Genomic DNA, 12584 nt, shown 5'->3' with positions numbered 1-12584 from the left:
TTTGAAAAGGCAAAAATCTGTCCATGTTTCCTTTACAGTTGCTAGTCCCAGAATCCTCCTTTTAAAAAAATACATTCCCTACCTGAAGACCATATAATTTCATCTAGTACCTTATATGTCTTTACATTTCTAATATGTTATGAAGTACAGACTGAAATTTGTTTTCCCTCATATGGACATCCAATACAAATTACTGAAAAATCTACCTTTTCCCCAATGACATGTCATGTTAAGCTTATATCAAATTTTCATATAACAAAAAAGTATGCTTCTTCACCCTCTATGATAATCTACTGGTCTTCTTGTCCTTCAAGAAAGTACTATTTTTCTACTTCAGTATACAGTTGAAGAATTAATCCCAATATATTATGACTACAATCCTGTCCCCACCTCCCAGAAATAGAAATACACTCACCATTCAAGTGCTAGAGTTACCAAACTATGCAAGCCATTTATAGACCTAATATGCAAAAAACTCAAGCTTGCCAAAACCTTACCACATTTCAATGCTTTCCGGCTGGAATATATCCCACATTATGCAGACTCGTACACGTACCTTAATATTTAGCTGTGGAGAAGGTTTGTTTTTTTTTTAAGATTTATTTATTTGAGAGAGAGAGAGAAAAAGCGAGCACACGTGCAAGAGTCGGGGAGTAGCAGAGGGAGAGAATCTTCAAGCAGACTTCCTGCTGAGGGTGGAGCCTGACACAGGGCTTGATCCCATGACCCTAAGATTGAGACCTAAGCTGAAACCAAGAGTCAGACGCTTAACTGAGCCACCCAGGCACCCCGAAATTTATCCTTTTTAAATGTAGAACAGTACACATAGGTAGTACATAAATTCTGCTTTTAGAATTGTTGCTCCTTAGAATTCCTGAAAAAGTATACACCTCTAACTACCATCAAACTTTACATTCCAAACAGGTGAAAACCATCTTTAGTTTTACTAGAGATAATGCAATACACATCTTCAATATTACAGTATGTAATGAGACACTCTTAGGAGAAACTAGTCACAAACATTAAAATGAGAGCTTTTCTACAAGTCATAAAATCTTGTGATGTTTTGTTTGAATGATTATTATGACCTTAATTTAAAGTGAGAAAAAGTCTTCCTTTTTCTATTGAGCAATATGTACCTTTTGTGTAATTCTACAAGGAGCTAAGGCAAACACAGTCAAGTTGTTTTTACTTCCTTGGATGGAAGTAAATGGATTCTTTGATGATATCAGCAGAATATGCTAAAGTGAAAATAACTTATTTCTCCTTCACATTTTTTTAAAAGATTTTATTTATTTATTTGAGAGCGCGAATGAGATAGAGAGAGCATGAGAAGGGGGAGGGCCAGAGGGAGAAGCAGACTCCCTGCCGAGCAGGGAGCCCAATGCAGGACTCGATCCCAGGACCCCAGGATCATGACCTGAGCCGAAGGCAGTTGCTTAACCAACTGAGCCACCCAGGCGCCCTCTCCTTCACATTTTTAATACAAGATAATTGCTTACTGATTTTAATCACCAACCAACGAATAGCTAATTTAAAGATGACAGTAACATTCAACTATCACAGTAATCATTTAATAAAAAGGTTTCATGATTTTATGATTTTAAAAGTATAGAGAAAAAGCATTTTATGTTTTGAAACCTGCCAAAGGAATGACATTAAAACTTCAAGACAGTGGAAAGAGGAATAAACTTTCTAATGACCATTACTGCCTGTTTACATAAAAACAAATACCTAATTAAATGTTTGTAATCCATTAAATCTCATTTTTGGAAGGAGATTAAGAAAGTATCCACTGGAGAAAAGGTTAAACTCCGTTTTATGAAACATTAAAATATTGTATGATTGGTTACCAAATATAATTACTTGGAAAAATAAACGAAAACTTTAAGATACAACCCGTTTACAATGATAAATGTAACGTAATCCTTTAATATAATGATTTAATATGATTTATCCTTTAAAATGATAAAAGAAACTTTGGAAAAAATTTATTTTCCACATCTCAACTGAAATTATTTTGTTCTTGCCAAGTATGGCTTATTTGTTGATTTATCTGTATGCCTGTTCTTGATTTGATGATTTTACGCGGGTGGCTATCTTTTTTAGGAATCACTATTCTGAGACAGTTTAACAAGGACTAAATATGTACATCATCAATTCTAGGCTAGTGATTACATCTGAAAGAGGAAGACATAGACTGTAACTTAACATCTTATTTTGAACAAAAGACCAGAAGCAAATAGAGCAAAATGTTAACTACTAATTTAATCGTGATCACGGATACACAGATATGTTATATTAATTCATTTGAAATATGTGGTAATAAAAAACAATTTAAAAAGACAATGATCATATCCAAACTCTACTAACAAAAGAATACTTTCTAGATCAACTCTAACAAGTCAGCATTTAACCTGTAATACATTTAACAACTATTTAATGCGTACCTAATATTTAGCCAGCTTTCGCAACACAAATACAAGTGCTTCTGGTCTCGTGACACTTCCATTCCAGTGATGAGGGAAAAAGAAGAGGAATGGAGACCAATCAAATAATCACACAAATAAATATAACCTCACTGTGATAAGTGCACAAGACACCAGGAAGGCACATACCTAGCTCCAGGGGCTAGGAAACTAGAGTGAATGCTTATTTGAAATTTAAAGGATGACTCCTTTAAGTTGGGTGGAGTTAGAAGGAATTTTAGAAAGAGGAAAACAACATCTAAAAGTATTGTGGAGAAGGTACCAGAGTGCTTTCTAGGAACTAAGTATAAGCCGTATGGTGGAGGTATAAGGAAACAAAGGAGTAGCAGTACAGATAAGAATTAACTTGAAAGGTTATACAGCAAATTGTATGAAAGGCTGGGAGTGAGATTTGACTTAAGCAATTTGCCGTTGAAAAAGAATCCTCTGGCAGCAATGTAGATAACCAACTCTAAATGGGGAAAAACAGATAAACTGAGAGTAGATAGAAGACTTACTGAGATCAATCAATGGAGATGATGAAGCATGAACAAGAATAGTTGTAATAGAAAACAAAGTTCAGGCCTCGTCTGTAGACTGCTACTGACCAAAATCTACATTCATGGGTCTTTTCTTCAGTTTATAATAAGACCATTTGTTTATCTTTAATTTTCTGGCAGCTCCAATATTCCCCAAAGGTTTTCTTTTTTTTATTAACATATAACGTATTATTTATTTCAGGGGTACAGGTCTGTGATTCTGCAGTCTTACACAATTCACAGCACTCACCATAGTACCTACCCTCCCCATTGTCCATCACCCAGCCACCCATCCCTCCACACTCCGCCCCTCCAGCAACCCTCAGTTTGTTTCCTATGATTAAGAGTCTCTTATGGTTTCTTGTTTCATTTTCTTCTCTCTTCCCCTATGATCCTCTGTTTTGTTTCCTAAATTCCACATATCAGTGAGATCAAATAATAATTGTCTTTCTCTGATTGACTTATTTCGCTTAGCATAATACCCTCTAGTTCCATCCATGTCATTGCAAATGGTTAAGATTTCATTTTTTTTTTGATGGCTGCATAACATTCCATTGTGTATATATATCACATCTTCTTTATCCATTCATCTGTTGATGGACATCTAGGCTCTTTCCATAGTTTGGCTATAGTGGACATTGTTGCTATGAACATTGGGGTGCAGGTGCCTCTTCGGATCACTACATTTGTGTCTCTGGGGTAAAGGAGTGCAATTGCTGGGTCATAGGGTAGCTCTATTTTCAACTTTTTGAGGAACCTCCATACTGTTTTCCAGAGTGGCTGCACCAGCTTGCATTCCCACCAACAGTGTAGGAGGGTTCCCCTTTCTCCGCATCCTCACCAACATCTGTCGTTTCCTGACTTGTTAATTTTAGCCATTCTGACTGGTGTGAGGTGGTATCTCATTGAGGTTTTGATTTGTATTTCCGAGTGATGTTGAGCACTTTTGCATGTGTTGGCCATTTGGATGTCTTCTTTGCAGAAATATCTGTTCATGTCTTCTGCCCATTTCTTGATTAGATTCCTTGTTCTTTGGGTGTTGAGTTTGATAAGTTCTTCATAGATTTTGGATACTAGCCCTTTATATGGTATGTCATTTGCAAGTATCTTCTCCCATTCTGTCAGTTGTCTTTTGGTTTTGTTGACTGTTTCCTTCTGCAAAGGTTTTCTAAAGATCCTCAACACATCAGCATGTTCATTCAATATTCTAGGGTGTAATCTGCCTAGATCTGGGAATGTAAAGTAATTTGAAGAGCTCAAATTTTTTCTCCTTCTCTGAACTTCAATTCTAAGTTTTTAAAAATCATGAGAATAATGAAAACAAAAAAACTAATCTTATTTTTAATAATTCTTTATCATCCCATCCATTAAGCCAAAAGCCCCAACCTGCCATTTCAGTCTTTTCTGCCATCTGTCCTCCTCCTTACCCCCTCCCACTCATCATCAATGAAGTTCAATTTAAACAAAATTCCTGGTTCCTCAAAGATATCATACTTTTAGATTGCTCTCTGACTTAACAAATGCTACGCCCTCTCTGCTTGAGCTGCTCTTCCTCAATTAAGAAATCTAGCCTGGGGGCACCTGGGTCGCTCAGTCAGTTGGGCAGCAGGCTCTTGGTCTGGCTCACGTCATGATCTCTCAAATAAACAAATCTTCAAAAGAAAAAAAAAAGAAATCTAGCCTGGTCTTTTAAGACTCAACTCGAATATTACTTTCCTTCTTAAGGCTTTCTTTACTACCTCAAGATCTGTGTATCATTACATTCTCTACAAAGTTCAACTATAAAAGTACATATATGTAGAAAAAATATATATAAAAGTTACTATTTGCTCCTGTATTTCCCTTCACAAGATGGTAAGATCTACAATTTTAAAGAAAAACAGTCTTATTCTTCATGTCTTTAGTGACTGGACATGAAAAAAATATTTCAAGAATAAATGGTCTCACAGGGGTGCCTGGGTGGCTCAGTCGGCTAGGCATCCAACACTTGGTTTCTGCTCTGGTCGTGATCTCAGTTGTGGGATGGAGCCCCACTTTGGGATCCACACTGGGTGTGGAGGCTGCTTGAAATTCTCTCTCTCCCCCCGCTCCCTCCACCCCTCCCCCCCACCACCCCAGCTCTCTCAAAAATGAATGAATGGTGGTGGTGTGTAGTAAATTCATCACTTTCTCATACATCTTCAACCCATTACTCTAAATGGAGAAGGAAGAGTGGGGGAAGTTCCTTTTCTTGTCTTAAGAACTTCTCACAAGGGCACCTGGGTGGCTCAGTTTGTTAAGCGACTGCCTTCGGCTCGGGTCATGATCCTGGAGTCCCAGGATCGAGTCCCACATCGGGCTTCCTGCTCAGCAGGGAGTCTGCTTCTCCCTCTGACCCTCTTCCCTCTCGTGCTTTCTATCTCTCATTCTCTCTCTCTCAAATAAATAAATAAAATCTTTAAAAAAAAAAAAAAGAACTTCTCACAAGTCTCGGCTCATCACAGGCTTTTGGCCTAACCCAATTTTTATAGATTTATGCTACTCTTTCACATTTATCTCTGAATATATACCTATACTTGATATGGTTGTTTCAAACTGAGCTAAGAACTTCCGTGGAATAACCCTGATTTCTTGAGCTAAAACTTTCTTATATTTACCCCTTTTTGAAATTCAGCCTTCACCTGGAACCAGTACTAACAGGATTTATCTTTTAAATAAATTTAATTAAATCTCCTAAGCTTGGAGCACGTGCCTGACAGTGCCCAGAATTTCTTTCCTTCATTAATATAAAGTCTTAGGCAGTAGTTCTCAACTGAGAGCAATTTTATGCCCAGGGGACATTTGGCAAAGTCTTAGGACATTTCTGGTTATCACAACTGAGGGAAGGAGAAGAGTATGCTACTGGCATCTAGAAGGTAGAGGCCAGGGATACTACTAAATATGCTACAATGCAAAGGACAGCCCCTCCCCACAACAGAGTTATCTGATCCAAAATGTCAACAGTGCCACTTCTGAGAAAACCCGGTCTAAAATGAACTGAATGCTTTGTCTCAAGGTCTCTGTCAAATCCCAAATGCTAACCAATTCAGACTTTTTGGTCACAATTAAACTCAGAATAGCTAATTATTCTCATTATTTTCTCTATAAATAATTGAGAAAGCAAATAAAAAGTCTGTCAACTGTTAATATGCTTTTATAAGTAGAAGCTGCTACACCATCACTCCCAGAGCTAATATGCCACTTTTGTAATCTATAAGGAAAGCTATAGTATGCTACCATAAAATACCATTTCAGGGTTTATTTTTTTATCCAAACAAATGCTCTCTACCACATTTTTACTCTCAGGTTCATGGAATTTCTCATACCATACTCCTCCCTCCTCTATTATCTTCTTTTAGACTGGTTATATTTGTTTAATAAGTTTGCTTTTCTACTAACATAATTATGAATCCTGTACCCCAACTCTCAGTGACATTCATAATGGTTTACAAACATATACAGTCATAATCACTGTTCCCAAATTCTCCTTTTCTCCTCCTTCCAATGCACTCACCCAAACATGTTTCTTCTAAAATGTGACTAACTCCCACCATTTTATCTGGATCTCTAACACCTACTTAAAATTCACCTTAAAATCTTTATTAGTTACATGAGGATGATAAACATTTTCTTTGTAGTCCTTATTATTCAGGTACCATACACCAGAGTCCAGAAAAGCAAATCTTTATATTTAACTAATTATTCAGTCAAATAGTCAGAGATTCTCATTTCCCTTTCAGTCTGTAAACATTCTTCAACATGAAGAGATGAAAATTAACAGTCTGTAATACAGTTAGGCCTGAAGTTTAAAATATTTCAAACTGCTATACTTTAAAGCTGTTATACTCTAGTGAGACTTCAGCTGAATTACTAAAGAGAAAGATTTTATCCCATGTTCCAGGTGTATCCTTAGATCACTATATCTGATATCCATCAGGAAAAAGCAATTCAAAGCAAACAGTCACCTTCAGTAAAAAAATTTTGATGAACTTACTAATGAAAGCTATAAATATCCATATAATCAAATTTTAGCAGAATGTAAAATCCTATCATTCCATGAAGATCTATTACTCTGTATGAAGTATTACATAAATACAATTTGAGTTGAAGGGGAATGTTATGTCATATAAACAGAATCATACAGTATATACCCTTTTGTGCCTGGCTTTTTCCACTTACCCCAATGCTTCTGAGATTTATTGATGCTGTTGCACATATCAGTTAATTTACTCCTTTTTACTGTTAAATATTCCATTATATGGATGTACCACAATTTGTTTATCCACTACTAACTGATGGGCATTTAAGTAGCTTCCAGTTTACAGCAATTTTGAACAAAGCCACTTAAACATTCTCAAAGAGGTCTTTGTGTGGACACATGCTTTTGTTTCTCTTGAATAAATACCCAGAAGTGGGATTCCTGGTTCACAAAGTAAAGCTTGTATAACTTTATAAGAAAAACACCAAACGGTTTTCCAGAGTGCCTTACCATTTTACAAACCACCCAGCAATGTGCCAGAGTTCAGTTGCTCCACATTTTCACATATACTTGACATTGTCAGTTTTTAAAATTTTAGTTATCTTAAGAGATGTGTAATAGTATCTCATTGTGGCCATAATTTGAAAGCATCCAATGACTAAACATGCTGCATATTGGCCAACTTGTGTATCTTCTTTGGAGAAATGTCTATTTAAATCACTTGTTAATTTTTAAATTGGGTTATCTTTTTATTGTTGACTTGTAAGACTTACTTACATATTCTATATACCAATCCTTTATCAGGTATATGATATGCTAACATTTTCTCCCATTCTGTGGGTTATCTTTTCACTCTCTTGACAGTGTCCTTTGAAGCACAAAAGTTTTTAGTTTTTATGTCCATTTTATTTATTTTTCTTTTGTTGCTTGTACTTAGGTATTATATCTAAGAAACTAATTCAAGAGCAAAAAGACTTATGCCAACATTTTCTTCTAAGAGTTTTATAGTTTGGTTCTTACACTCTGAACTAATTTTGTATATGGTGTAAGGTAGGAATCCAACTTCATTCTTTTACATATAGATATCCAGTTGTCCGAGCACCATTTATTGAAAAGATTATTCTTTCCCCTTTCACATGTTTTGCAACTATTTTCTCCTAGTCTATGGTTCCTATTTTCATTTTCCTAGCAGTATCTTCTGAAGAGAAAAAGTTTGAAATTTTGATGAAACCTAATCTATTTTCTTTTAAAAGTGGTGTTATTTGTGTCCCGTCTAAGAGAGTCTTGCCTAACCGGTCACAAATATTTTCTGTGTTTTCTTCTAGAAGTGCTATTTTAGCTCTTAAGTCTAGTCTATGAAAAATTTTGAGTTGCTTTTTGTATATGGTGTGAAGTAAGGTTCGAATTCTGAATTACCTTGTCACTTTTGCTGAAAATAAGTTGACTGCGTATGTATGGGTCTGTTTCCAGATTCTCTATTTTGTTCCATTTATTTATGTTTATTCTTTCATTAATATTATACTATCTTGATCTTGAAAATCCTATAGTGTTAATTCTCCAGCTTTGCTCTTACTTTCCAAAATTGCTTTGGCTATTCCAGCTCCTTCACATTTTCATATGAATTTTAGAATTGCCAGTCACTTTACACACACAAAAAAAACTGCTTAGGTTCTGAGAATATACAGATTCTATTTATAAGTTAATATGAGGACTCTTAACATTTTATTATTGAATTGTCCCATCCATGAACATTGAATATCTACTTTTTTTTTTAGGTCTTCTGTAATTTCTCAGTAATATTATGTGGTTTTCAGTATACAAGTCTTATACATATTTTGTCAAATTTATCCCTAAATTTGTCATGTTTTTGCTTCTATTGTAAATGTTTAGGTGCTATATTTGTTACATCAACTTCAAATTGGTTGTCGCTAATATATAGAAATACAATTGCTTTCTGCATATTAATCTTCTAATTTGCAGTCTTGTTGAACTTAACTAGTTCTTACAGCTTTTTGGGTAGAATCTTGAGATTTTTGTATATACAAAAGCATGCTGTTTGAATAAAAAAATTTTTTACTTCTTCCTTTTTAAATCTACATGATTTTTCTTTATTTTACCTTACTGCACTGTCTAGAACTTCCAGGACAATGTTGAATGAAAGTGGTAATAAGAGAAGACAGGCCTGCCTTTTCCTGATCTTAAGGGGAAAGCATTTAGTCATACACAATTAAATACAATCTGTAGGTTTTTTATAGATTCTCTTTATCACTGTAAGGAAGTTTCCTTCAATTCCTAGTTTGCAGAGATGTATTTTTTAATCAAAAATGGATACTGAATTTTATCAAATGCGTTTTCTTATCTCCTGAGATGGTATTATGGATTTTCTTTTTTAATATGTTAATGTGGTAAATTACACTAATTGATTTTTGAACCCTGAACTAACTTTACAATGCAATCTTGGTATAAACCCTCCTTCATCACAATTTTTACATAATGCTAGATATAATTTGCTAAAATTTTGTTATGTTACTCTCTGTACTTTTCTCCAATTTAAAAACTAGACTACACTTAACATGTTTATCAGTTAAAAGTTTACTTTAGGCTTTATACTTTCATTTTATTTTACTTATTTCTACTGTGGCTATTGATATTTCTATTTTAAAATGTAATATAAAGGCATACTTATATTATGAAAGCAGTAATGTTGCATAGTAAAATGAGTAATAAATTAAGAAAGCATGTGTTCCAATCCTTGCTCACTACTTTACAAAATCACACAGCCCCTCCTCTGTACCAATGAGCATTTATTCTTTGCCTCTCATCAAATAAGAAATGGTCAAGATTCTCCACCTTTTTAGTTCTTTTGCTCTATTTTTAAGTAGGTTGGTAAACAAATGTAAGCAGTGATAAAATTTTCCTGTAATTTCGGTAAGATATGAGAAATTAAGAAAATTTATAATTAAAAAGTTCCCATTTCAGGTTCTGGCACCAATTCCAAAATAAAATTTGGTTGAATAAATATTTTTATAAAAAACAGTAAAATTCTGAGGCAAGATTTCAAAGTGTAAAAATGATAAATACAACAGAGAAAAAGATCATACTAGAAAAATAAACTTTTCTAACAAGACATATGCAACCAAAATTGAATAACACAAAACCAACCCAACTCAAATGTTATCACTATGTACAGTTTAGAAACAGAAATAAAGAAATGGAGTGGGAAAGATTTCATGATCTAAATTTTATTATCTTTTTTAAGATTAAAAGTTTGAAACTATCTTAATAAATTCTTTAATCAAATTTTAAGTGATAAAATCTAAATATCAAAATCTAAAAAGGTTTTTAGAAAAGAAAGTCTGTAAAGCCTAAATATAAGCCAGATTTCATGGAGAAAATTCTCCTTATCTCAATGGTAGGAGGGCTTTTCATGTGCAATCTGTTCTTACCTGCAAGTATTAAAATATAATAGCTAGTAATTTACAAAAGAGAAATAGAGGATAAATATAACACTATTGAAATTCAATGTGCATGTATGTATATTATTATTTTAACATACTTATTTTAGCCATTACTTTTCATTCCCTTTTCTGCAAAATATTTTATAAAATATCCTCCTACTAGGCACTCAATAAACAAATTAATATTATTTCTTTCCTATTTCCTCAATTTCCTGCTCATTTTATGTAGGAATTTTAGATGAAATAACCAAAGAGTAGACAGAAGAAGGAAAAAAAAAAGATGGGCTTGAATTATCTAAGTCAAGATTTTGTTATATACAGTCTGTCATTAACCTCCACAAAAAATTACTTACATCTGCTTAAAAAGTTGTCAATATTTTTGTTTTTTCTTAAGGCAGGAAAATCCAAATCATATACCAAAGCATCCAATCCATCCTAAACAAATAAACAAACAAACAGTTAGTTTTTGGGATCATACTATGAACACTTTTTTATGAGTAAAGAATAAAACATATGTTTTAACATTTAATCTTCCCTCTCTCGTATATCTTGCATTCATTTAACACCTTCTACAAGGTTACATGGGTGCTACAAAAAGATAAAATTTGTTTTTATTTATTTTATATATAGATTTTTCACCTTCTAAATCGCGCAGTCTGAAAAGCAGCAGAATCACCACAAATTGGCTACACATGACTTCAACGCATTCCCTTTCCCTTCCATGCCCTTTCATTCCTGACTACTACATTTATCCTTATTTCACACTCATCAAAAACGAATGGCCTGTATTTGTGACTATCAGTATTTTACAAGGTAGTAGCTAAATGTCAGTGCCTAAAATATGATGCGTAGTATAAAGTAAATTCTGCATTTAGATATTTTAATTATGAAAACACATTGGGTTCTCATAAGGGTTTTCTTTTCTTTGAAGCACTTTATAGGACAACCATTAGTAAAGGACAAACATGGGCTTTTACTTTTAAGTGGATTTTTAAATATTTCTAAGCAAGTACAGGACAATGTGAAGGTGTACCAATCAGTGTTGAAGTAGGAATGCATCTATTCCATTTACATCTTGTGGCAGGAACAGTTTATGTCTTATGGCAGGAGAGGAGGAACATTCAGATAATCCCAAGTAATCTTCATTTTATTTAGCTGGGGAAATTCAGCGAAGCCCAAGAATAAAAACAGAAGCAGCAGAGGAAGACACACCTTCTGCAGACCCCCTACAGTCATGTTCACCAAAGGTTGGAGGAAAAATTAAAGCCAGAGGATAAGTGAGATCACTCAGCTATTTTAGAATACAAGTACTTAAAATATTTCCCTAGGAAACCAGAAAGCAGAGTCAAACTTAAACACACTTTAAAATACATCATTGCAGGCACCTGCCTTTGGCTCAGGTCATGATCCCAGGGTCCTGGGACTGAGTCCCACATCGGGCTCCCTGCTCAGCGGGGAGTTAGCTTCTTCCTCTCTCCCTCTGCCCCTCCTCCCTGCTTGTTCTCTCTCTCTCTCAAATAAATAAATAAAATCTTAAAATATATATATATCATTGCATGAGTTGGAAACTGAACATGGAAAAATAGATAATACTAATGCTGTTGATTGCTTGAAGAGACCAACCCACCCAATAACTGGCTTTTCAAAATTCACAGTTTGTGCAGATCTGAAGAAAAAGCTCCTCCACTAATGCAAATTTATCTATCTTTAAGATATATTTCCTAGAATCTTCTAAGCAATTTGAATATTTCTGGTAATTCTTTTTACAGAAAAAAAGATGAGAACCTTTTTATGAAAACATGGATTTTAGGAAGACCAACTGATGCTTGGTCTATTCTAAACTGGAAAACCAAACCAAGGGCAGCTGGGTGGCTCAGTCGGTTAAGCGACTGCCTTCAGCTCAGGTAATGCCAGGATGGAGTCCCACATCGGGTTCCCTGCTCAATGGGGAGTCTGCTTCTCCCTCTTACCCTCTCCCCTCTCGTGCTCTCTCTCCCTCTCACTCTCTAATAAATAAATAAAGAAATAAATCTTCAAAAAAAAAGGGGGGGAACCAAACCAATAAATATGTGAACTATTTTCTAGGAAAAGATAAATTAAATATGATTTTTTAAAAAAAAGA

General features: G+C 34.5%; 1 protein-coding gene across 5 annotated transcripts in view; it reads right to left on the bottom strand.

Annotated features, from left to right (window-relative positions):
- Nucleotides 1-12584, bottom strand: part of ROCK1 (Rho associated coiled-coil containing protein kinase 1) — a 153013-nt gene that overhangs the window by 108356 nt on the left and 32073 nt on the right. For all 5 annotated transcript variants that reach the window (XM_028092520.2, XM_028092522.2, XM_028092521.2 and 2 more), the window contains exon 2: nt 10816-10897. In XM_028092520.2, the coding sequence (XP_027948321.1) occupies nt 10816-10897 (82 nt within the window). The remainder of the gene's footprint in view (nt 1-10815; nt 10898-12584) is intronic.

Source organism: Eumetopias jubatus, unplaced genomic scaffold, assembly GCF_037043125.1.
Source record: "Eumetopias jubatus isolate StellerSeaLion01/CBP00866 unplaced genomic scaffold, mEumJub1_p1.0 scaffold_16, whole genome shotgun sequence".
Lineage (NCBI taxonomy): Eukaryota > Metazoa > Chordata > Mammalia > Carnivora > Otariidae > Eumetopias > Eumetopias jubatus.
This window is presented reverse-complemented; position numbering and strand designations above follow the sequence as displayed.